This window comes from Epinephelus lanceolatus, chromosome 4 (genome assembly GCF_041903045.1).
Source record: "Epinephelus lanceolatus isolate andai-2023 chromosome 4, ASM4190304v1, whole genome shotgun sequence".
NCBI lineage: Eukaryota > Metazoa > Chordata > Actinopteri > Perciformes > Serranidae > Epinephelus > Epinephelus lanceolatus.
In genome coordinates this window covers 29,593,478-29,620,218 of record NC_135737.1, presented here as the reverse complement: position 1 = coordinate 29,620,218, position 26,741 = coordinate 29,593,478, and the positions used below count along the sequence as shown (strand labels likewise).

The 26,741-nt window shown below is 41.4% G+C and overlaps 1 protein-coding gene across 1 annotated transcript; it reads left to right on the top strand.

Moving 5' to 3' along the window:
* The first annotated feature begins 1,083 nt into the window (after positions 1-1,083).
* On the top strand, positions 1,084-25,454 carry abhd15a (abhydrolase domain containing 15a). The gene is made up of 3 exons (XM_033630385.2): positions 1,084-2,173; positions 21,174-21,526; positions 24,151-25,454. The coding sequence occupies exons 1-3, from the start codon at positions 1,625-1,627 to the stop codon at positions 24,809-24,811; spliced, it is 1,563 nt and encodes a 520-aa protein (XP_033486276.2). The 5' UTR covers positions 1,084-1,624; the 3' UTR covers positions 24,812-25,454.
* Positions 25,455-26,741: the final 1,287 nt, after the last annotated feature.

The following is a 26,741-nucleotide window of genomic DNA, read 5'->3' as shown; positions in this document are numbered from 1 at the left end:
AGAACATTATTTTCTCCATGTTCAGGTATTTATTATTTCCAAGGTGTAAGACTTTCTGCATAACAGAAAACCACTAAACAAGATGTTACTGGAGTCATGTTTGCAGAAACAAAAAGGAGCTTTACAATTAGTGCTGGCAAAAGCATGTAGGCCTATAAGCAAAATGATTTAAAGTCTAGAAAACTTAAGAAAAGCCTGATATTAAGTATGCTTAGAAAAAGACGATCACTTTTGCACTGATTGAAAAAAATTAAATCTCAATTCAAACAGAATGCAGCAACACATTTAAAAACAAAACAAGGTAAGCTGATGTATATCTTTTCAACGTAATCTTGTTTCAATGGGCCAAAAATCAAAATGGTATTTTCGCCTGCTGTTCAAACATCTTGTCCTTACACCGATGAAAAGGAGACTCCATTGTAGATGATAATCTCTATTTGCCCTATATCCTCCAACACATCTGATTTACAATTAAAATGTTCCCTCTCTCTAGTTCCTTCCTCCAGTCTTTACTGAATGAACCATTTTTATCTGTTTGAATTTCACAGATAGTTTTTGGAGGGAAGAGGAAAATGTCAGAGAGGAGGTTATCGCGTTACATAAAATGATAGAGGCTTGAATCAAAGTGAATATCTGCAGGCGCACTGTGCATCTCAATCAGCATGTCCTAAGAACACTGGCCTATTTTCCCCCTTTCCTTCGATTTACAGTTACAAAACTGAGACACTGAAGTCAACCTGGAGTTGTTGCACAACAGAAACCTGCTGAGCAGGTTCCATCACTTTACATGGTCCCCACCACAGAAGCCCCTCATCTCATAGCAGGTTATTGATCCTTACTGAATCCAGATTTCACTCTTTATTAATCTGTGTTCTCTGTGTGTGACTGCAGTGTCACAGTATGGACATATATTGCAAGATGTATTCGAAAGGAATTCACTCAGATGTGATAATGATCATGAGCAGTAGCTACACCTCTAATGACAGGTTACTCTGTCTGTCTCTGTCAGACAAAGAAAGAGGGATGTGGGAGCCCTGACACAGATACAGAGATAGTCTTCTTGAGACATCCTTGCACTGGGTGAACTGGTAGTAATTTAAGGGGGAGGCTGATAACGGCAGAGATGTTCACGCCTCAGAGTACCTGCTCACTCTGAGGGAGGCTGGACATGATGGGAGGCGTTTCCAGCCTTAGCGGCGCGTCGCTCACAGACATTTCTTGCGCTCCCAGCTGTTGGGTTGAAGCACCGGTCGAGCGCGGTCCTGCACATGCTCGGGTATTGAACCAGTTGGCACTGGGTGCATGAAAGGAATCTCCTCGTTAGTTAAATAAGTGCCTACGGAAATGGAAACATGAAATCGGGCTCTGAACGAGCTGGGAGGACAGAAACGCTGCGTAAGTGAGACAGCACGCCTCCAACGACGAGGGACTGGTGCGCTTTGGCACCAAACTTCACTGGCGAGCTGAGCATCGATTCGGGACAAAGGATCGGCACACTGTGAGGCTGAGCGCGCTTCTATTGACTTTTTACTATAATGTAAATGTATATTAATTGACTTGAGATCCAGAATAAGGTGCGGCAAGCGCTCGTGTTGTGCTCAGTTTGCTCCCCCCAACCGTACCAATGCTGGAATGGCTTGTGGCTCTGTGCATTGTGATCCTGGTGGTCTTAATCTGGCCGGGCTCCAAATATTTTGGCACCGAGAGCCAGTGGGATGCTTTGCTTCAGGGACTGGGGATTTCACACCCGGCAACGAAGGATAAAACCGGGAGGTGCGCCTCAGAGCGAGAGGGGAGCGATGGTGCCCAGACGGCCTGTGCGGGTGGCAGGACCGATGGGAAAGCACGCACCGTGGCTCTAATCTGCAAACCGTCCGCGCTGGCCAACTATCTCCTCAAACACTGCAGGACTTTCAGTAATTACTCCCCGTGTGTCGGGTGGACGTGGCGAGCCAGCGCGTTGCTCCAGAGCGTGTACGAGGCGTGCTGGCCGTACGACAGCCCGGTGCAGTTTGTGCGGGACAACCTGCAGCTCAGTGATGATGGGCTGGTGGCCTTGGACTGGGCAGTGCCATCCTACCAGAAGCGACGGCGGACCTCGAGTCACTCCACCAGTCCTGTCCTGCTCATCATCCCAAACTCTTTTGGGAAGATCACCAGGAATGTGTTAAAGGTGCGTTTTTGGCTTCTTTCACAGACTTTACACTAAAAAATGATCCTATAATAGAGATGACAAAACTTAAATAACTACAGATAAATTACATTTTTTGCAGAAACTGAACACATAAAAGATCAAGATGATGTTCATAATACAAAGTTAAGTAAAAATCATATAATGAAATAAACTTCAAATATTCCACAAAGCTGATAACCAGTTAATGGTTGGAAACAGCAGTTTCCAACGTGTCTGCAGACACTAACACCCTCTGAATACTGTTTCTGAATCACCACATATCTACAGAAACTCATTTGTATCCATTTCATTGACAAAAGTCAGAATGTACACATCAGCGTCTAATGCATCTTAAAGGAAAACGTCACCCACAAAATGATCATTAGTAAATCAATTAGTCATGCCATGTTATATTCTCAACTCATATTTAAAAACAACTCACATGGACCAAAGTGCTGTACAGGAGGAATAAAATGCTAAAAACACACACATGAGAGGCAACATAACGGTCAGGTACACAGCTCACACATTTAGAGACACAACTCACACAGGCACACATCAGGGAAAGCCACATCAGTGGAACTCAAACGCTAATGCATATAATGGACATATTGATTTACGGATTGACTGGAGACCACATTTAACAACAGCCAAACTACATCACAGCATCCATTTGCAAGCTCACACACAACTCGTGCAGAATAATCCAAATCTAATTTATCCAGTCGTATGCTCAGTACTTCCCAAACACATGCATTTTCATTGAAACCTTACGATTTAAAACTGAAGTGAAACTATGATCTCTTCAAAGCCAGACTCCAATATTTAAGTTTTTTTTTTCAGGAATGTGTTTGGGAAGTACTGAGCATACGACTGGATAAATTAGACTTGGATTACACTGCACAAGTTGTGTGTGTGTGAGAGAGTGTGTTGTTGTTAAATGTGGTCCCCAATCAAACTTTATGTTTGCCGTTTTCCGTGGAGACATGCAAGAAACACAAAGTTTCTTCATGAATTCAAGGGAACACAGCATGACTAACTGCCTTACAAATGGTCATTTTGTGGGTGAAGTGCTCCTTTAAATAGTGTCATGAACAAAGTAGCCACTCTTCGTCTCTGTTCTGTTTTACAGCATGAGTCAACATGAGGAGAATAGATGCATGAGAGTGCATTGTGTCCTATCATTCAGTGTATATATATACATATATATATATATATATATATATATATATATATATATATATATATATATATATATGTATATATAACAGTAGCATTTCTACATTTAAAAGAAGCAGAAGTGAGCTTGTCCATAGCTAAATGAGAGCAAATAATTTTTCAAATTCAGATGGTAGAATGTAGAAAATTGTAAGACATATACAGAAACTAGTTTTTCAGCAAGTCAAAAGAGAAGTCAGACATTGAGTCATTTTAACAAAGATGTGGGAAGATGTCAATGCAAATCAACAATGGCCATTTTGGCACAGGGATCCACTTGAGCTTAAGCCATGGCAAGCTCGGTTGGAAGAAAAGAGCGGAGGGGTAAAAAGAGCAGATGCAGAGGTAGCACCAGTCTTTCAACTGCTCTTTCAATACACTGACTGAGGTAATTGAGTGAGGGATTACAAAGCATCGCTTGACTTGAGGGGCCTGGGGAAGTGCAGCGCTGCTCCACATGACTGCCTGTTGGCTCTCGCACCACTCCGGGCACCTGGCATGGCGCTAGCTCATTTCATTTCATACTGTTAGCTCTGTGTGCAAATCCGTCACAGGCTTCCTGTCAGCTCCGTGTCACATATAACAACTCTGCAAGAACTCAACACTCGAACAAAACCAAATGTGTTGGACGTTATTCTGAATAACTTCTTCTGTTGAACTAAAAAACAACAAAGGATAGAGGATGTCAGAGGATGAGAGGAAGTGAAAACTAATGACAGAGGAACAGAAATAGAAGGAGACGGTGTAAAACAGTATAAAAATGTGGTGACTTAAAGCTTTACTGTGAGAAAAGCACTTTGATGCAGAGATGAAAAGTAAGTGTCACACTCAGATCTGTGCCTCATCCTTTTTTTGGGCCATCATCAGAGTAGAGAGTATTTGTGATGCTGTCAGCCAGTTACGCTTGGGAGGGCTGGAAGCTGAGGCACCACCAGGGATATACACCAATTATGATTGTTCCCGTCACTGGTGTGTATAACCTAGTGTGTGTATGCGTGTGTGTGTGTGTGTGAGCAGGAGAGAGACAGACAGAAAGATAAAAAGAGCTCTTGTTTGTCGGCGCGCACACACACACACACACACACACACACACACACACACACACACACACACACACACATGTGGGTCTATATATTTGACACAGAGAAGAAACAGTGAAGGAAAGAGTGGATTGTTTTTGGAGTGTGTGGTGTGTGTGTGGGCTTGTGGTCCCTGTGCCCTTCTCTTTTACACGGCACATTTCAGGAACTCATGAATTTATGAATGAGCCATCTCCTCCTGAATCATTCATATTTTTACTCTCAGTTTGTCTTATGCTCCTTTGTTTCATGTGGCCTGGCATGAGTCATATCCATTAAAATAATGGCATAGGTAAGGTCTGATACAGTAGCTAGTAACAGTTGTTACAGTCTTTGCAATGGTTTCATATTTGGGTCAGAGTTTGAAATGTGCTCATCCAAAAAAGAAATACTTACATTCATTACAGTGGCTCATTAGTTAAATCACTGTGCATTGAATTACATCACTAATGGTATCATTGAACACATTTAGCAAACACACATTTCCATTGATCTCTGTTTTGTTCTCCCTGGTGCTTATTCACCAAGTCACTGAGCCAAAGATGACATTACATATATCATACTGTGGTGTCGTCCCTCTATTCATTTTACAGAAATGAGATTTGAGATAATAAGTCCACAGATGCAGGAAAACGTGAGCATGTACATGTAAATTAGACAAAATATAGGTGTATTAAATATGCATAAAGTAAATAAAGGGGGGGGGGGGGGGACAAAAATAAAATGACTGTCTAGATACAAGAGTTCCTTAACCCCATTTGTTCCCTTACCCATCACCCTTGTCTCACGTCTCACTCATTAACTAGTACTCAGGATGGGATATTGTGGGAGAATGGGTAACAACTCAGGAACTCTAATTTGTTCAAGGTGTGATATGAAAGGACCTGGCCAAAACAGCAGCAGCATAAAAAGTTACAGACAAGACACAACACAACACAACAAATACATTAAAAGTAGTATGAATCCAGTACCAGTGATAACATTAAAATACCTACAGACAATGACAAGAACTATAACAAGAACTGTGATATATTGTGGGAGTCTGCCCTTTAAGATGTATCTTATCCTTTCCAAGTGTAGTGTGCAGGTTAGGTCACGTGAAAATTAATTTATCTAGTACATTTTCAGGGTACAGTATAAATTGGAATAAAAGGATATTGATGCCAGTCAATAGGATTACTTCACCCACAAAACGACTGTTTGTAAATCAGTTAGCAGTGGTCAAGAAAGTTTACAACTCTTACTTGAGTCAAAGTAGATAGTGAAGTTAAATATTTCTGCAGTATAAATGTAAACTGTTCAGTTAAATTTTTACTTGAGTTATTATTCACAAACATTCGGAGAATACTCTCAGAGAGCTCCTAACTCAGGCCAAAAACTTTTAGTAAGGAGTCCTAGCTTAGGAGTGATTTAGGAAAGTTCTCAGAGCAACTCATCACTGCTGCACTGTTCTATTTTTCCAGTTTTCCAAATATCTTAGTGTTGTGATCATTTTATTTATGGCGTTATAGCGTTATTGCTTTGGGTGAGAAATGTGTTCGTACCTCTAATGACATTGATCACAAATATTATCCCTGCACAATCTGATCTGTAGCTTTTCATTTACTCACTGTCATCCCGTGTTTGGAGAAAATCTTAAGCCTCTTAAAAGTCCTCCTCCCTACTCCTCACAGTTTCTCACCTTAGGAGCTCTTTTAAGGGCGAAGATGCTCTGTGAATAACTGTTATCTTTACAAGCACCTAGTCTTAACTTTAAAGCAACACTTACCTTTCTGGAAATTTTACACTTTTCTTTGTTTAGGTTAAAATGCTATTAATGAGCTGATGGCACACTGAAATGTCAGTGAATTCCACCAGAAATAAAATCTCATAATTATACCATTCTCATATGGTTCTAAGAAAACTCTGAGCAATCATTGCATTCGGACCAAATGCAATGATTGGTCGGACATCCTGTCTGTCTTCCCACATGGAGACCTGACGTAACCGCTCACGTAACATAACGTTAGCCTACTGTAGCGTAGCCTCTGAGACATTAACATTATCTTCCTTGTGTGTTTCCACTTACTAGTAATTTTAATGCTACTATCTAACGTTAGCACTGTAACCTTATTCTAAAACTCATCAGTCATCACTGACTCTGGTTGAGTTTTAAAACTCCGGGGTTGCGTTTGACTGTCTTGGTTGTAACGTTACACTCGCTTTCCTCTTCCGTGTATCTAACGTTACCTTGCCAACACCTACGTCTATCATAGACGTAATGGAGGAGGGGGGAGTAGGCCTTTGGAGGGAGGTGGAGTTGCAGGAGGAGGGGGATGGGACTTTGGAGGGAGGCGGGAGTTGTGGATGTTCAAATTTTTTCTAAGTGCTGTGTGAAATACAAGAAAGGTAAGAGTAGCTTTAACCCTTAGATGCATGACCTACCAATACCTACACTCTTCCATAAGTGGGGTCAAAAATGACCCCAATTAGAATCAATGCGTTTTATGTGATAAACTTAAGCAACTTCTTTCATTTTGGTTAAAGATGATGATTTGTATTAAATTTTGGTCAACAAAAGAATGATTTCATGTTTGACATGTTCATTTATCACTTTTTATTAACATTTTAACAACCAATGACATCATTGAATAATCAAGAATAGTATAATAGGCTACCTAAAGGGTCAGATTTTATTACAAGCAAGCTATAAATATCATAGTAAGTCTGCTTATCTCTACACAACAAATGCAGTAATGTTAGCTAGTTTACTAAGCTAGCTAACCACACACACACACACACACACACACACACACACACTTACTAATGACATCATTGAATAATCAATAATAGCACAATAGGCTACCTAACATGTGCGCACGCGCGCACACACACACACACACACACACACACAATAATGGTTAGATTTTATTACAAGGAAGCTATAAATATCATAGTAAGGCTGCTTATCTATACACAACAAATGCAGTAATGTTAGCTAGCTAACATTACAGTACTAACATTACATAGTAGTTAGCCAACTAGTACCTATACTGTAGTTAGCTAACACTAGCTAACTTAGTTAGCTAGTGTTAGCTAACTACAAAGTAGGCTAATTTGATGACAATAATACTAGACTTTATCACACAAAAGTCATGGATGTGGAAAATAAGTTCATATAGTTCATATTTTATACCGTCATATGTATTCCAAGATATAAAACGAATATAATACTAACATGTATGTTGCTGTGTAAAAATCCTCCTGGGTGGTGAGACTGCTGGCATTAGATGTGTAAGTGCGACATAGGAAATGCTTGGGGTCATTTTGGACCCCACTTATGGAAGAGTGGGGTAGTGATACATAAACAACAATTTCTTAAAATGTATATAATTTTTTTTTTAAAAAGCAAATGGCCTCATGTCAGAAACATGTTTTATGAGGAATACCTGGAATATTAAATGATAAAAACTTTTAATTCCATAGATATTGAAGAAAAACAACCCCTGGGGTCATTTTTGACCCCACTTATGCATCTAAGGGTTAAGAGGAAATTCTAAGAAAATGTCACAATTCTAAGAATTTTCTTAGAATTTTGTCACTAGGAGGCTTTGTGAATACAGCGCGTAAGGAGAGCTTGCTTTTAAAAATACCTAAGTATTCAAAAGAACATTTTCTTTTTAATGTCAGCATCACTGCATTGTTGCCACAATGCATTTACAGAACAGCACTGCTCTGAAAATACCTCCTGGATGCACTGACTTACTTGTAGAACCTGCAGGATAAAAAGCTTGTCGAACATGTCCAAAGCCTATTGAAACACAACTGAATCGACAAAAGGACAGCTGTTTTCATTTGTATTTTGATTTAACACCCAGCAGCAAGCCCTTTTAACTCGACTGACAGGCAAGATTGACAGACTGACAGTACATTACAGACTGGTGTTTTTTTCTGTGACAAACACAAAGTATGGCCTATTGCATTACAGAAAAGAAAAGAAAATTCCTCCATTTACTTTCATAGAACTGCGGAGGAGTCAACAGTACAATATTTGTCTTAAAAAAAAGAGTAAAAGTCATAAGTTTTCCAAAAAACTTATGCCCAAATAAGTGCAGATACTCAAAAAAAAATACACAAGTAGGCCTACAATACTGAAATAAACATACTCCATTACAGTCCATCCATGTCATTTAGTCAGACCATGTTCAATTTATGAAGAAAGCTGTTTTTCTCACATGCCTGTGCGGAAAATGGCAAACATATCAAATTACTGATTGACAGGGGACCACGTTCAACAACAGCAAAACTATCTGAAAACATACATTTACAAATTTTTTCACAACTCATGCATTGTAATCCAAGTCCAATTCCTCCAGTGGTATGCTCAGTGCTACCCAAACACATGCATTGTCATTAAAAAAGTATTGGAATAAAGGTCACATTTCCCTTAATAACAAAGTATTCCTTGAAACTATCACTGCATTCATCTTAACTCTCGAGTCCAGGCAAGTTTACGTAGACAACAAAGGCTCCACCATCGTGAAATAATTAAATCGTATGATCTCAACCATCAACAAACTCAGTTTTAACCCATATTTATCCTAAACTTCACAAAGAGGTCACACAAAGAGGTCGGTTTAATATACCGAAGATGTGTAAAGACATGTGGGAATGAGCCCCATATGCAGCGGCCCGTTTGACTGTTAGGAGCAGTGTGTTGAAAAGCTATAAATGTTCCCGGAGGCAGACGTCCAGCTGTTACAGCCGCCCTGCTTCGTATGATTTAAACACGTCACACTTTCCTGACAGGGCAGATAAATTCGTGAGCAGTTGTACCATAATTCTGTGACCTAGTTAAACGTTATATTCAGTATGCTTTGGGCAAGTTTCATTCCTTATAGATACTGTGTGAGGCATTATGTAATCCGGTCATTATGTGTAATTTACCGTTCAACACTTCAATAATTGTTTTTCAGAGCATTCGTTTTCACTTTCTGACGGCCGCAGGGAGAGCAGCTTTAGGATTTTCCAGATTCCTTGCGGGATGGGATAATAGCTTATAGCTTTGCACTCATGCAGTGAAAGTTGGAAAGTTTTACCATTAACAGTCACGATTAGATCAGTGAGCGAGGTAATAGTAGCGGTAATACTTAATGAGTCCTGGTGCTGTAAATTTCTTAATCACAGAAATATTACCAGCAGTACAAAGCACAAGGCCCAATACGGATACAGGACATAGACTTACCAACTCAGGCTGCAACTCATGGTTATTTTCATTGTCAGTTATTTTCTTGATTGATCAATCAGTTGTTTGGTCTATAAACTGTCGTCTTCAAATGTTTGTCCACAACACAAATATATTCAGTTTAGTGTCATGACGCAGTAAAGAAACCAGAAAAAAATCACATTTAACAAGTTGGAATCTGAGAATTTTGACTTTCCAATTATCAAAATTAGTGGGCAATTAATTTAATAGCGGACAAATAATCAATTATTTGGTGAATCCTTCCCACTTTAATACCAAAATACAGCTGCTAAGTTTGCTGTTGATCAAAAACTTGCAATGATGTCAACTCTTTACAGGGAATTTTCCAGTTTGGTGTCAACACACTGGGCCAGTCTGTAGACAGAGACTTTATGTATATATTGGGTGAAGAGCACAGGTTTTGTATCCCATAATTGTCCTGCTGCACCATTCAAAAAGTGTAGGGAGTGTGTGTAGTCGACACACAGAAATTCAGAGGAAATTTCCCCCCAGACGTTCAGCAATATGCAAATATGTCCCCACACTTTTTCCAATATCAGTGCCTTGCCCTACCTGGGATATTCAACCCATGCATCAGTATTTGGCAGCACTTCCGTCTGTGACTCATGGGAGACGCTGGTTTTGCCTTTGCTTTAATGGCAAGGTATCAATTTTTTTTTACCTGCCAGCAAAGTAGCAGGTGCTCATTTTAAAATTTACAACAAGATAATAGTAATAATGAATTGTTGCTGTGTGGTGTCTAAGTCTTGTAGTTGTATTGTTGTTGCTGTTGGTGCTATTGCGGTGACTTGATGTTGTGTTGTCTTGCTGTTGTTATTGCTGAAGCCTTTGTGTTATGAATATGTTCTATTTTGTAATTGTGTTTTTTATATAATAGTGTCTTCAGCAGAGAAATTATTCAATGCTTCCTGTCCAGGGACTAAGCTAAGTAGCTGTACACTGTCCCTGTTAAATAATATAAACTAAAAAAAAATTAAATTAAATTAAATCAAATTTATCAATCTCTTAAAGGTCATATGTATAGCTGTTTCATCAGAACAAATATTTTTTCAAAAATAATACATCCACAGAACGTCTAGAAAGGTGTAGAATTAAAGTCTATATTTTTCTGAAAAAAAATAAAAAATTAAAAAAATTACAGTAGAGAAATAATTGTTTTAGAAATGTTTATGGGCACAAAATATGTCAATATTTTGATTTGGTTATGTGGCAAACTGTAGAATTGAAGAGTGGAACGAGAGCGGGCGAGTGTGAGTGCGGCACCTACTGGCCGGGAAGTATGAATCCTATATCTATCCCCTTTAAAGAACTGATAAAAAACACTTTGGTGTATAAAAATTGAGGAAATAAAAGACAGTTAAGTGAACTTGAAGCTCAAATAAAATCAGGAAATGCACTCAGATAAAAGTGTGTTTTAAGAAGAGACTTAAAAGAGATCACTGACTCGGCCGACCTGATTTCCTCGGACAAATTGTTCCAGAGCCTCGGGGCCCCGACAGCCAATGCTCTGTCCCCTTTAGTTTTCAAAGATGGTTCGGATTGTTTGGATTATAGGAGGATAAGTGAAGGTATATAAACATTTTGAGTATCGCTCAAATTTATTTTTGTATTTCTAGTCATCTAATTTACGTAAATACACTATATGCTTAATGTATTTGTGGATACCTTCAAGTACAGATGTGGATATGGCATGTATTGTCAATACTGTATTTTTCAGTTGTGGTGTTTCCTTCATGATGAAAACAAAAAGAAACAAACAATAAAAATTTGGTCACAAAAAAATATATATATATTTTTATTTTCTTTCTTTTAGGCTTTTACCACCGTCTCTCCTGTAGTTACAGGTTGTGAGAGGGGCTGGGTGGGGCTATTAATGTTCTTAATGCCCTATAACTACTGCAATTCTCAATAAAAATTATATATAATTAAATATAATGTAACAATTAGACCAACAAAGCCTCCATGACAAAGCCTCCATAATTATGGAACAGCAGCGGCCGTCAGCTGAAAAAAGGTCGAGACTTCAGTTTTTGATATTTTCGCTGTGGCTTGTATCCTCAATTATTAATAACTACTCTGCCCTTTGAATGTACACCTGTAATGTTTATCACTTTGAAACTGAGCCAGAGGAATAAACTATTGTTCAACTGCAAAAAATCCATCATTTTTGTAAGACTTTAAAACACTCTATATTTAGGATGTCAGGATTATTTTTTTTTAATTTAACACTCGTCTCCAGCAGTGTGGCTATGATGTATGAAAGATTTTTTTTTAATCCCTGCTGTTTGTCTGCTGTGATGCAAAAGATCAAAACACAAACAGATTCTGCTTTGTCCTTTTACGGCTCATACAATTAGTTGGTCTGAAAAACTGCCAACCAATTAACTATAAAGATGGTTTTCATTGTATAACAAGTACAGTAACATTTTGGATTTTTATCATTAGTTTGAACCATCACTAACTTTCCTGTACAGTTTATTTGCAGAGCAGTAAAATTATTAGAGATCTATATGAAGCTGGGTGAGCCTATAGTGTAGCATACAGCAGTATAATGTTGCCACATGCATTTAAACATCAAATTATCCCACAAAATTCTCTCTTATTTCTTAAAAGCTGGTTTCACTACTGCACATATCCAACTCACATGAGCAAATCCATTCCCTGGACATGTACCACAGGCCTGTTGAAGAGTATTTAGGGAAACTATTGACCTGGATAGAGGGCAGAGCGTTGTAGCGAGATGCTTTGTTGCCTCTAAAAGGCTTCTAATCGAATAACATCCTTAATTTAACTTGATTTGTGGCAACATGTCGCAATGGAGCTGCTGAGGTTTATTAGAGGTGGTCTCACAGAGGTAAATCCCCCGATTCAATATGTTTTGAAGGGAATGTTGTTGAAACACTGCTTTCAAATGATATCTGCCCATTAAATGGATGTTATCAGTTGTTATTACAACCATTATAATGCTTCAGATGGGGCAGACTGCAGCTACCAGTGGGCCAGAAGGTGGATATCCAACTTTGTGAAATGGCTGGTTTTAGTTGTGTTAGGCTTCAGCTACTTCAGCTCTCAGTTGCGTCAGGGTATAGGCGCCAAAACCACTCGGTTAGGTTTATAATCATCCATGTGTACAGACTGGCTGCAGCATGTTTGTTTATAGCATCCTTGATGGCTCTGTTAATCCATGGTTTCTGGTTGTAGAATGATTTAACAGTAGATTTGGGTGCAGTTGCTTCTGTTGTTCCACCAGTTAAATCCACCACAGACTCAATAAATTCATTGATGTCATAGACAGCGGTGTCCTGGAACATGCTCTATCCTCTGCATTGGCTCCATCTCTCACGTCACTGGGGGATGCGTATGTATGTTTACATATCTCAACCCCAACAAGACAGCCACATGGTCGCTCCTCCCGTATGGCAGTGCTGCTCTGCAACCACCCCTGAATGGCGTATGGCAGTGATCCAGGGTTTTTATTCTCCTTGTGGCGCAGGGCGAGCAGGAACAGGACAGCACCTCACATTAATATTGTCACACCAGTCCTTACTTATCATTAAACACACACCTCCTCCCTTTCTCTTGCCAGAGTCTTCTGCTCTGTCAGAACAATAGAAAGAGTCACCTTGCTGAATGACGCTGTCTGTCCATGCCTATGTCTTAGCTGTCAAGCGAGTTCTCAACTGACAACTGCTAAGTGGTTACCACTAGCCACTCAGGTAATCTTTCCTGTTGTTTTCCTGAGGCCATCTGCTAACGCTACTTAGTTAGTTGCCAAATGTAGTAATAACAGATACATTAACAAGTTAGCCAGCAATTATTTCCCTAATACAACACAGGTGTTAGGCAGGTGCAGCATCAAAAATGTATTTTTAATGCATCAGAAATGGTCTCATGTGTTTCCTTGGCTTGAAACAAATTATGCAATTAACTACTAAACTCAGAACTAATTTGATTTATCATGAGGGATCCAGCTAAAAATAGGTTATGGGTGAGAGCACTTTAAAAGTCCAAAATGGCTGCCACAGAGACGGAAAAAAAATGGAAAAGTGGAAACATTGGTTTTGGGGATTTGTCACACTCTAAACTTTCAAAATACGTATAGTTTATAAACTCCCAAAAGACTCTGAACAAAGGTTAAAATCAGGACGTTGTTAAATTATGTACTAAGTATGCTAAGTTAGCTGATGTATTTTAGGTCAAACTGTTCCACACTGGACGTGAGCAGTCCTGTGTTTGTTGGACACATCCATCCACCGTGCCCTATGCAGACTTTGTCGGTGTTTATACTTCCTGGCTTCCTCCTTTCCCCTGTCTTTCATAATTACTGAAGTCAATCAAGGTCATTGCCTTGCAATAAACACAAATGATACATAGAATATTGTTAGGTTAGCGTTGGGCCGTACTACTTCAAGTCATGCTCCTGATGACAGCTCATAAGAGCCATTCAATGGGCTGATAACATCCAAAGTATGAGGCTCTCTTGTGTTTATGTTTTTGATGTTGCAAATTGTTTTAGGACAGCGGGCGAGGAGAATAAATGCTGCCTCTTGTGTGTGTGTATAAGAGGGACCGTTTGTATGAGAGCTGGCATGCTGTCCAGTGTCTGGACTCCCCGCTGAAGGAATTTGTCACTGAGCTGAGAGTTTATCATCTCTGGCAGAAAAACTGCTGGAGCAGCTGCTGTTCGTTTTTTTTTTTTTTTTTTTACTGTTCCTGCGATGACGCCGATATCTCTAAATTCACACTGTCAAGATACCATTTTAGGAAAAGTAGTGCCAGAGACTTAATGTTCCCAAATATGATTTAGATGTAAAGGTCAAGCTTGTAGCTACTAATTAAAGCTAGGAAACAGTAAGGAAGCATTCAGCATGTGTTCCCTCTAAGCTGGTGAATTTATCGGATTCATAATATATCGTTCCTTCGTCATGACTCACTGCCTCGCCTGCAGAAAGTAGGTTTTTAGGTTTTGGTGACAAATGATATAACAGATACAGGCTTTGCAATATCTTTGCATTTTGTGAATTATTCCCTTAATTTTATTTGCCATCCTCAAGGTGTGTGGTTCCTAACACCGAGCAGTTGTTACTCATCACTCATTGTGCCTGTTATAGTGGGTGATTCACACAGTGCATCACCACAGTGTCGCTGTGTTAATACCTGAGCAGGCAAGCGTGAGCAGGACGAAATCTATTCACACTCAGTTCACCTAATTTAATCTCAGCAACATTCATCTCTCAGCCCCGGCCCCTCGTATGCAGTTTAAATTGTGAAATATCTAATCATGTCTCTCAGTATCTTTGGGAATTAAACTGAACTCAAGTGATTCATAACCATTTGAAATGGCTCCTCTACTCCTCTTATAATGCAGAATATTATTTATAGAATGAGTTAGGCAAGTCGCTAATAAATGAGTGAATGAATGATGTTCCAGTGTATTAGTTCTGCTCAGAGCTTACTGACACTGCCGGGCATTGTATCTGGCTGAGGAGACCCCATTTTCATATAGACATCCAGAAAGTGGCAAAAATCCTACCGCAGTCTTTCTCAGCTGGTAAATATTTAATGCAGTGATTCTGCAGCTCTCCTTGCACTCCCATTGGGATTACTGCAGATATAAGCAGACTGTAGCTCATTTCAAATCTGACAGTTTATTTGCACAGGCTACCACCATTGTTTCTGACCCCAGGCTTCTGTATGACAAACAGAAAACTGAACTCTACTCCTCTACTCCTCCTATGTTGAGGGGAAGAGGGAAGGCAGTGTTTCCAGACATGTTATTGGATTGAATAATTTATTCTAAAGGTAATATTCAGAGCTTTGACTGGAACAGTCTCTCAGTTTCAGGCCTTCTCTGCAGGAGGAGCTTTTTAGTGTAATTCATATATTTAATTGTCATTTCTCCTCTGCTCTGAATCAAGACTTTCCAGTCTTTCAAGATTTATATTTCTCACTTTATGGAGTTAAAAGCTCAGGTATAGACTTACTTAAATCTAATTTTACTTTTTAAGAATTTCTGTTTTTCTGCTCAACTTTTTGGACATAACATAATTATGTCATATGAGAATCTGTGCTATTATGTTACCCACACTAACCACCATATCATTAATGATTTAGGCTTTAGCAAATTAAGAGATGTTGACAATAAGCTAATCTGTGTACAAGACATCATATGTTTACTCTGCTTTCCTACCCTAACACCTTTACAGGCTTATAATGTTTTCTACTAAACAACAGTTTACTGTAAACATGCAGAGAAACAAACAGCAGAACCATTAGATTTAGAGGGCCGATACTTGAGAGCCTTACAAGCTAAAGAAAATGCTGCTAAACACTTGTGTCTGAGCCTTGCTTTGAAGATGAAAAGACTGTTGGGTGAGCAGAATTTACAGATTTGAAACATACATATTTAGTGATTGTAATTTTTAATTCTCATCCGTTTTACAGTATGCTTCATGGAGCAATGCACTAAAATCTGCTGTTTTATGCACTGTAGTTTGTAAACTTTGAGGACTTATCAGTCTCCTGCATTTCCCACATCTGTTAAAGGTGTGATTGATATCATTAGCCACTAGATGTCGCACTCCTCCTCCCCCCTTCTATTGCATTTACGTCACCGGTACATCTGCCTCGGCCTCCGCTAGGAGACTGCAGCTGCAGGAGTGTGAGCTCCACACCAGGGACAGTCTCCACCCGCACACACAATGACAGAAGTAATTGTTAGCATAACGTGGCTAAGGTTACCTAACAGTTATTAGCGGGTTTAAACTGTTGAGTCAAACCTTTTCGGTGTTGGCGTAGGTTTTACTGTGACTGTTAAAACGGCTTGGTGTAGGATGTTAGCTGCTGCTGCTGTGTTGGTAGCAGATGTTGAACTGATGATCCCAACTGGGAAATATGAAGACTCGCTGACAACACAGAGATACAACGAGATACGTGATACCAATGCTGTTTGGCCTTGTTAGAAGCAGTAACCAAATCTCTCTCTCTATATATACAGTACAGGCCAAAAGTTTGGACACACCTTCTCATTCAATGCGTTTTCTTTATTTTCATGACTATTTACATTGTAGATTCTCACTGAAGGCATCAAAACTATGAATGAACACATGTGGAGTTATGTACTTAACAAAAAAAGGTGAAATAACTGAAAACATGTTTTATATTCTAGTTTCTTCAAAATAGCCACCCTTTGCTCTGATTACTGCTTTGCACACTCTTGGCATTCTCTCCATGAGCTTCAAGAGGTAGTCACCTGAAATGGTTTCCACTTCACAGGTGTGCCTTATCAGGGTTAATTAGTGGAATTTCTTGCTTTATCAATGGGGTTGGGACCATCAGTTGTGTTGTGCAGAAGTCAGGTTAATACACAGCCGACAGCCCTATTGGACAACTGTTAAAATTCATATTATGGCAAGAACCAATCAGCTAACTAAAGAAAAACGAGTGGTCATCATTACTTTAAGAAATGAAGATCAGTCAGTCCGGAAAATTGCAAAAACTTTAAATGTGTCCCCAAGTGGAGTCGCAAAAACCATCAAGCGCTACAACGAAACTGGCACACATGAGGACCGACCCAGGAAAGGAAGACCAAGAGTCACCTCTGCTTCTGAGGATAAGTTCATCCGAGTCACCAGCCTCAGAAATGGCAAGTTAACAGCAGCTCAGATCAGAGACCAGATGAATGCCACACAGAGTTCTAGCAGCAGACCCATCTCTAGAACAACTGTTAAGAGGAGACTGCGCCAATCAGGCCTTCATGGTCAAATAGCTGCTAGGAAACCACTGCTAAGGAGAGGCAACAAGCAGAAGAGATTTGTTTGGGCCAAGAAACACAAGGAATGGACATTAGACCAGTGGAAATCTGTGCTTTGGTCTGATGAGTCCAAATTTGAGATCTTTGGTTCCAACCGCTGTGTCTTTGTGAGACGCAGAAAAGGTGAACGGATGGATTCCACATGCCTGGTTCCCACTGTGAAGCATGGAGGAGGAGGTGTGATGGTGTGGGGGTGTTTTGCTGGTGACACTGTTGGGGATTTATTCAAAATTGAAGGCACACTGAACCAGCATGGCTACCACAGCATCCTGCAGCGACATGCCATCCCATCCGGTTTGCGTTTAGTTGGACGATCATTTATTTTTCAACAGGACAATGACCCCAAACACACCTCCAGGCTGTGTAAGGGCTATTTGACCAAGAAGGAGAGTGATGGAGTGCTGCGGCAGATGACCTGGCCTCCACAGTCACCGGACCTGAACCCAATCGAGTTGGTTTGGGGTGAGCTGGACCGCAGAGTGAAGGCAAAGGGGCCAACAAGTGCTAAACACCTCTGGGAACTCCTTCAAGACTGTTGGAAAACCATTTCAGGTGACTACCTCTTGAAGCTCATGGAGAGAATGCCAAGAGTGTGCAAAGCAGTAATCAGAGCAAAGGGTGGCTATTTTGAAGAAACTAGAATATAAAACATGTTTTCAGTTATTTCACCTTTTTTTGTTAAGTACATAACTCCACATGTGTTCATTCATAGTTTTGATGCCTTCAGTGAGAATCTACAATGTAAATAGTCATGAAAATAAAGAAAACGCATTGAATGAGAAGGTGTGTCCAAACTTTTGGCCTGTACTGTATATATATATAGAGAGAGAGAGAGAGATTTGGTTACTACTAAGAAAAGAAAAGAAAAGGAAAATCTATACTTTTACTCTGTACTTATATACATAAGTACAGAGTAAAAGTACTTACTTATATATATAAGTACAGAGTAAAAGTATAGATTTTCCTTTTCTTTCCTTTTTTTGAGGAAATCAATACTTTTATTCCGCAATTTTCTACATAAAAGTCACATAAAAATGTTTAATAAAATTAATAAAACCTTTAAAAGAGTGTTTTTACGTGCTGCAAAACAATATTAAGTGTTGCCAAGTTTGCAATACTGATTAAAAGATTACACATTTGAATTTCTGTTAAACATGACAAGGACGTTACTTCTCATTCACTTGTATAGCATCTTCTTACATTCACTCACTCAGGCCAGATGTCTCATACTGTCACATTTGTTTCAAAAACAACATAATTATGATATCTCATTTGAGAAGAAACAATGAGTCGTGATAATTCTCTCCACACTGCAGCTGACTGAAAGGGAAGACTACCTGCCAGAGTCATGAGATCACAGGTTTCCATAGTCGAGCCTGTCCTCGTGTGCCAAGTTTGCTCAGAGCCCAGTTCACAGGGAGCTGCATATTGTCTGAGCTTAGCATCTGTGTGCTGCATGGACATCATCGCGGATAATAAAATTATGCATGATGTTGGCCTCTACACTGTCTGACAACTGCCTCAGTGTTGACAAGCTGATATTAACAATCATCAGGGGAAGGCTTCTTTGTTTTGCTACTGATGTTTGCTTATTTGGACTGCTTTGTGAAGGAAGTATCTTGGGATGCATAGCTCTTGTTTGCTGACAATTCAAACCTGTATTACTAAGAAGCCTACTACTGTCTACCTGTCTCACAAGAGGTAGTTCCTGGACTGTTTCAAAACATAAATTGGTAAACTTGTAAGTGAAAACAGCATACGGTTTAATGGTATGACTTTAACTATGTTCCTTTTCAGTGGAGTGATGACAGCTAAACCTATTCTGTAGTGTACAGAATATAGTGGTTGATCCGCACAGTAAAAGGGGGCAACATTTAATCCTGTAGTTTTACTATGTTCTCACTTCCTCCAGCAACAGTTTATTTCTTTTTCCATACAATAAAAAGTAGCACCATGCAATTTTCACGTGTTACAGCTGCAAAGACATTTAGTGGAACAAAACGGAAACTGATTTATAAAAGGAGGCATTGTTTCAATCTGTGGCATTAAGGCTCATTTTACTCCCTTTAGGCACGAAAATAGATCGTTCATTTCAAACGTCTCAACCATCACTGCCCACATACTTCCATGCTTTTCTTTATGTTGGCAGAGATACATCCACTAGATAGCACTAGAGGGCAGACTGAAAAGTTTCTGACAACAACAAACAAGGCGACGGTGGAGAAGGTTGTAATATTGTCCCTTTTAATGGAGGCAGAGGTGTTGACAGTGGTCTGTGAGGCCATTAAATATACGTTGTGATATTCATGGACAGGATCTCAAGGTGCAGGCGGGGGGAGGAAGGGGTCTGGGTTGGGAACCTCAGAATTATGTCTCTGCTTTTTGCAGATGATGTGGTTCTGTTGGCTTCATCACACTGTGACCTCCAGCGTGCACTGGGGCGGTTTGCAGCCAAGTGCTAAGCAGTCGGGATGAGTGTCAGCACCTTCATATCAGAGGTTATGGTTCTTGGATTGCCCCCTCCAGGTTGGCAGTGAGTTACTGCCTCAAGCGAGGGAGTTCAAGTATCTCAGGGTCTTGTTAACGAGTGAGGGTAGTATGGAGCGTAAAATGGATCAGCAGTTTGGTGCAACTTCTGAGATGGTGCAAGCGCCGCGCCAGATGGTCGTGGTGAAGAGGGAGCTGAGCCGAAAGGCGAAACTTTCGATTTACTATTCCATCTACGTCCCAACCCTCACCTATGGTCATGAGCTCTGGGTAGTGACCAAAAGAATGAGATGGTGGATACAAGTGGCCGAAATGAGTTTCCTCAGAAGGGTGGCTGGGCTCAGCCTTAGAGATAGGGTGAGGAGCTCGGACATCCAGAGGGAGCTCGGAGTAGAGCCGCTGCTTCTTCGCATCAGAAGGGGTCAGTTGAGGTTGTTCGGGCGTCTGATCAGGATCCTCCTGGGCGCCTCCTGTTAGAGGTGTTCCAGGTTTGTCCCACTTGTAGGTGGCCCCAGGGTAGACCCAGAACACACTGGAGGGATTGCATATCTAATCTGGCCTGGGAACACCTTGGGGTCCACCCGGGAGGAGCTGAAAAGCATTACTGTGGAGAGGGACATGTGGGGTGCTTTGCTTGGGGACCCGGTGCTGGATAAGCAGATTAAGATGGATGGATGGATGGATGGATGGATGGATGGATGGATGGATATGTCCTATAGGCGTGCCTTGCTTGTCTGTATTGGAAGCTTGCAGGAAACATGCACACATAAAAATGTAATGAAAGCAGAGCACAGACAGAAGGCTACATCTGTGCTCTGCAGACAAATCTAACATAAATGAGTCCTTGAATTAAATCGACCATGTGGCCTATTCAGAAGGAGAAAAAAGAGGATTTCTTTATGTAGGCATGCTGTATGTAAAGTACATCATATATCAACCATTTCATGGCCTTGCTCTCTAATGTTACATAAATGGATGAATGCCTTTACCATTTTATCTTACGAGTGAAGGTTCTGTATTTCATTTAAAGGTGACAACAAACTAAATACAAAACTCCCCAGCAAACCTTCCGTAATGCTCACAATCTGTAACACCCGCACATTTTGAAAGACACATGGCTAGCATTTCATTTATTTTCTCCTCCCTCCGTCTCTACAGTTATGTGAAACGGCACTGTCCCATGGCTACCTTCCGGCAGTTTTCAACCGCCGCAGCCACAACGGCACCCCGCTCACCACCCTCAAGCTGCAGCAGTTCGGTGACCCTGCGGACCTGCGCGAGGCTGTGCGCTACATCCGCCATCGACAGCCTGCAGGAAGACTGTATGCAGTGAGCGAGAGCACCGGGTCGGGCCTTCTCCTCTCTTACCTGGGGGAGTGTGGATCATCCAGCTATGTGACGGCAGCCGTCTGCCTGTCGCCCGTGTTCCGCTGTCAGAGCTGGTTTGAGAACGGGCTGTACTGGCCCCTGCAGTGGGCGCTGGTGCTCTACCAGAAGATATGTCTCAGCAGGTATGGAAACGTGCTGGCATAGGTTTGGTAGAGAGGGATGGGTGGGCAAAATGGCGATGATGCCTGAGAACAAAATATCAAGAAAGACTCAAATAAACACAACTCTCTAGGCTTTCAAATGAAGACTCTTCATTAAAAACTTCATTTCAAACAAAAGAGAGCCAGAGAGCAGATCAAGGCAAAAGCGAATATGGGTACGCCTGAGAAGTCAGCAACATTCCCTCCTTACACAAGGAAAATATGTGCATGCACACCTACAGCAAGTAGGGTAGGTCAAAGTTGAACCAGAAATATGTTTAGCTAACCTGATGGTTTTTGAAGTTGATCTTTTTCTTTTCAGTGACGTTGCTGCATTCCCAGGTGTCAGCAGTTAACTTGAGCACTTACCAATAAGAACAATGGCTTACAGAACTGTGAAAATAACATTGCATGAAGCTAGAATTTTCCTTAAATGGCGACTGGTAATACACTGCTCAAAAAAATAAAGGGAACACTTAAACAACACAATGTAACTCCAAGTCAATCACACTTCTGTGAAATCAAACTGTCCACTTAAGAAGCAACACTGATTGACAATCAATTTCACATGCTGTTGTGCAAATGGAATAGACAACAGGTGGAAATTATAGGCAATTAGCAAGACACCCCCAATAAAGAAGTGGTTCTGCAGGTGGTGACCACAGACCACTTCTCAGTTCCTATGCTTTCTGGCTGATGTTTTGGTCACTTTTGAATGCTGGCGGTGCTTTCACTCTAGCGGTAGCATGAGACGGAGTCTACAACCCACACAAGTGGCTCAGGTAGTGCAGCTCATCCAGGATGGCACATCAATGCGAGCTGTGGCAAGAAGGTTTGCTGTGTCTGTCAGCGTAGTGTCCAGAGCATGGAGGCGCTACCAGGAGACAGGCCAGTACATCAGGAGACGTGGAGGAGGCCGTAGGAGGGCAACAACCCAGCAGCAGGACCACTACCCCCGCCTTTGTGCAAGGAGGAACAGGAGGAGCACTGCCAGAGCCCTGCAAAATGACCTCCAGCAGGCCACAAATGTGCATGCATCTGCTCAAACGGTCAGAAACAGACTCCATGAGGGTGGTATGAGGGCCCGACATCCACAGGTGGGGGTTGTGCTTACAGCCCAACACCGTGCAGGATGTTTGGCATTTGCCAGAGAACACCAAGATTGGCAAATTCGCCACTGGCGTCCTGTGCTCTTCACAGATGAAAGCAGGTTCACACTGAGCACATGTGACAGACGTGACAGAGTCTGGAGACGCCGCGGAGAACGTTCTGCTGCCTGCAACATCCTCCAGCATGACCGATTTGGCAGTGGGTCAGTAATGGTGTGGAGTGGCATTTCTTTGGGGGGCCGCACAGCCCTCCATGTGCTCGCCAGAGGTAGCCTGACTGCCATTAGGTACTGAGATGAGATCCTCAGACCCATTGTGAGACCATATGCTGGCGCAGTTGGCCCTGGGTTCCTCCTAATGCAAGACAATGCTAGACCTCATGTGGCTGGAGTGTGTCAGCAGTTCCTGCAAGACGAAGGCATTGATGCTATGGACTGGCCCGCCCGTTCCCCAGACCTGAATCCAATTGAGCACATCTGGGACATCATGTCTTGCTCCATCCACCAACGCCACGTTGCACCACAGACTGTCCAGGAGTTGGCGGATGCTTTAGTCCAGGTCTGGGAGGAGATCCCTCAGGAGACCATCCGCCACCTCATCAGGAGCATGCCCAGGCGTTGTAGGGAGGTCATACAGGCACGTGGAGGCCACACACACTACTGAGCCTCATTTTGACTTGTTTTAAGGACATTACATCAAAGTTGGATCAGCCTGTAGTGTGTTTTTCCACTTTAATTTTGAGTGTGACTCCAAATCCAGACCTCCATGGGTTAATAAATTTGATTTCCATTGATAATTTTTGTGTGATTTTGTTGTCAGCACATTCAACTATGTAAAGAACAAAGTATTTAATAAGAATTTTTCATTCATTCAGATCTGGGATGTGTTATTTTGGTGTTCCCTTTATTTTTTTGAGCAGTGTATTTGATGAGGCTATATTTTGAAAGGTCTACAACAGATTTCTGGGTGAAGATCTGCAATATCCTTTTGCAGCATGGAGCAATTGTGAACATAATGAGTTTTGGTATACAGAGCAAGATCAGCAGCTCCTCCTTCCAGTTTACAGCAGGGAATAATTCACACAGCATCAAGAAATTAAAGGGAAAAAAGACACAGCTTCATAAGGCTGCCGCATGAAGTACACTGCATTAAAATCTCAGACAGAATACACTCAGACAAGGAAGAAATATGAATTTCCAGCCAGCCAACAGGGAGATACAAAGGGATTGCAATAAAAACAGATGCAAGTACTCAGTAACTATTTACTGGAAAGGCACGGACAATTAAGGAGACAATGAAGTTACTGTAGCAACAGATGGCCTGCTCAGTGTCAAGTCATTGATTCTGAGAGACATCGTGACCCAGGTAAGGTTTCTCAAATCAATGCCACTGAGGGAATATGAGACCCATGCTCTCCAAAATTGATTTACTGGTTTTCTCTTGTCTGTTTATTTGTGTTCGTTGTGTGTGTGTGTGTGTGTGTGTGTGTGTGTGTAGGTACAAGACGGTGCTGGGTGAGACCATACAGACAGACACCCTGTTTTCTAGCTGTTCCTTGCGGGGCCTGGAAGAGGCATTATTTTGTCAGACTGGACAAGTGGGCTCCACACCAGCAGCACCAGCAGGGACCAGCATTAGCTGCAATACTTCAGGCACCTGGGATGCTTACTGGGAACGCAACGAACCCTTGAGAGATGTGGATGAAGTTGCTATTCCTGTCTTGAGCGTGTGTGCTCAGGATGACCCAGTCCGTGGTGACGCCCAATCCACGGTGCCCTTGGAACTCTTTGAGACAAACCCACATTTTTTCCTCCTCCTAACTGAACGTGGAAGTCACTGTGGTTTCTCCACCCAGTTCGAGGGCAGTGCTGGTGGTGCAGTCGGTGCAGTCGGTTCTGCAGCTGCACCAAACAGTGGGATGGAGAGCCGTCGGACCAACTGGAGCCACAGAGCTCTGCTGGAATTCTTCAGGGCGACCACAGACTTCTTCGCTGCAGAGGAGAGGGCGAAGCAGCTCGCTGCAAGGAGGAGGGGGCTGGGAGGAGGCGCGGGAGGGAGGGTTTTCCGCCACCGCAGTGTCAGTACATGTAAACGAGTGCCAGTGTGTTCCCATAATATCCACGCCATTTATAACTGGCAGAGGTCCTATACACGATGAGGAAGCTTAATGGAAGTTAATGGACTACACGGATGCTTTCTGATATTGTTTAGATTTTGGAGGTCGTTCTCCGTCTGTGCCACACTCAGTTTGGAAATGTTAAGATATCCACAACTAGCAGAGTGCAAGGACTGAGCTCATGGAGTACGCTTAAGTGTGTGTTGTTCTCACATTCTTAACGTGAGCCAGAAAACACTCGGACAGAAAAGGGATCACGACAGGCCAAAAGCTTGCATGCAGTTGTTCTGCTTAACTGCTGATCAGTTGACACTAAACAAGGCGGGTGGCTTTTTTATTTTTCTACAGACTGATGCAAATCTCTTCACTGCCAGCTGTTAAAACTAAAAGATTCTGTCACACATAGTACATTCGTTGATCCATCAATCCATCTGCCTCACCTTACACAGTTTACACAAGATATTTGTAATGTTGACACTTACTGTAGTGACTTACTGTTCTCCTATTATCACTGAAAGGATATTTATTGCGGAGCAAAAATCTTGACAGTCTTGTGCATAAAGTAGAAAGGGGAAAAAAATCCTGCGATAATCTGAAATTACTCTGAACTACATGTCAAATGAGTTTAATGAACTCATCCAGGGTTACTGTACACATTAAAGAGAGTTTACTGTGTATATCATTAAACTTTCGTCTTCTGTATTGGGAAGTGTTCTGTGATGGAATTTTTGTGTAATTGAGGAAAATCTGTGTCATGATATTTTAACGAGCTGGGGGACTGGAAGCACTTTGTGAGTTTTCCTATCTCGTCATTTAAACGCTGCGCTCCAAGGTTTCCCCTGGCCGCTCAGGATATGAAAGTGGTGAAGCTGTGAGGGTGGCTGGTTTCGCACGAAGGTGGAGCGTTCAAGACTTAGCAGCGTAATGTTGAGTGAATTTTTTTCTCAGGTCCCTTGAAATTGTGTTATTTGGATTTATTCTTGTACAATAAAGCTAGTGTTGGTAACTTTTATGAAAGCGACTGTATTGTATTTGCTTAAACTGTCACTATATTCCAAAAAAAAAACAAATACACGATACAGTCTGTGAAAAAAATCCTCCTCCTCCTCCCTCTGCCTCTATTTGTAAAAATCTCCCCCGGCACATCAAAAACAACCAATCAGAGCTGAGGAGTTTCTAAAGCCCTGTTTCCACCAAGTAGTATGGTAACTTACAGTTAAGTTTGGTATGCTTTTTTCCGTTTCCAATGTGAAAAACTGTGGATGGTACCAATTGAACCTTTTCCGTTCTTTTTCCGTCCCCCCTCTGTTGGGGTACCTAGCACACAGATCTGGTACTAAAAGGTGGAGCTGTGAACACTGCAGCCCATTCATTGGTCAATAGCAGATGGTCACTCTGCTCAGGGCTGAGTTGTGGCAGTATTTGCAATCACTGTTCATACCGTGGCAAGTCTTACATACATTAGTAAACTATAGTAAAGGATGCTTTGCTGCCTCTTTTAGCAGCTGGAGGCTGAGATAAAAAAAACTCAATTCACCAGCAACATTTAAGGTAGAACATTTACTTGTAATATTATTCAGTGCATGAGTCGACGACGCGAATTTCAATACGACAACTTTGACCATTACTTTAGTTTTTATTGTCTCTCTTGGATGACACAGACTTTTAGTAATGAGTGGCTCTTCAAATTTTAAATATATTCATTTGACCAGATTCTGTGGACTGCATATATTCTAGTCCTCACTTGAAGAAAAAAAAAAAGCATCATTGAGTGTCGTTCCTGTGAGCTCAGGCCAGCTGCACTTGCCTTAAAAGGACTAGGGGCACAAACCCGCTATTTCTAAATATTCCATGGAGAGAGACTCTCACTCAAGTCTGTCGTATTTTGTCCTGAAAATGTCGGCGTGCTACCTCGTTGTGTGGACAATAAACAAGGCGCAGATGCAGCAGTGAGTGCTGGATGGAGCAGTGA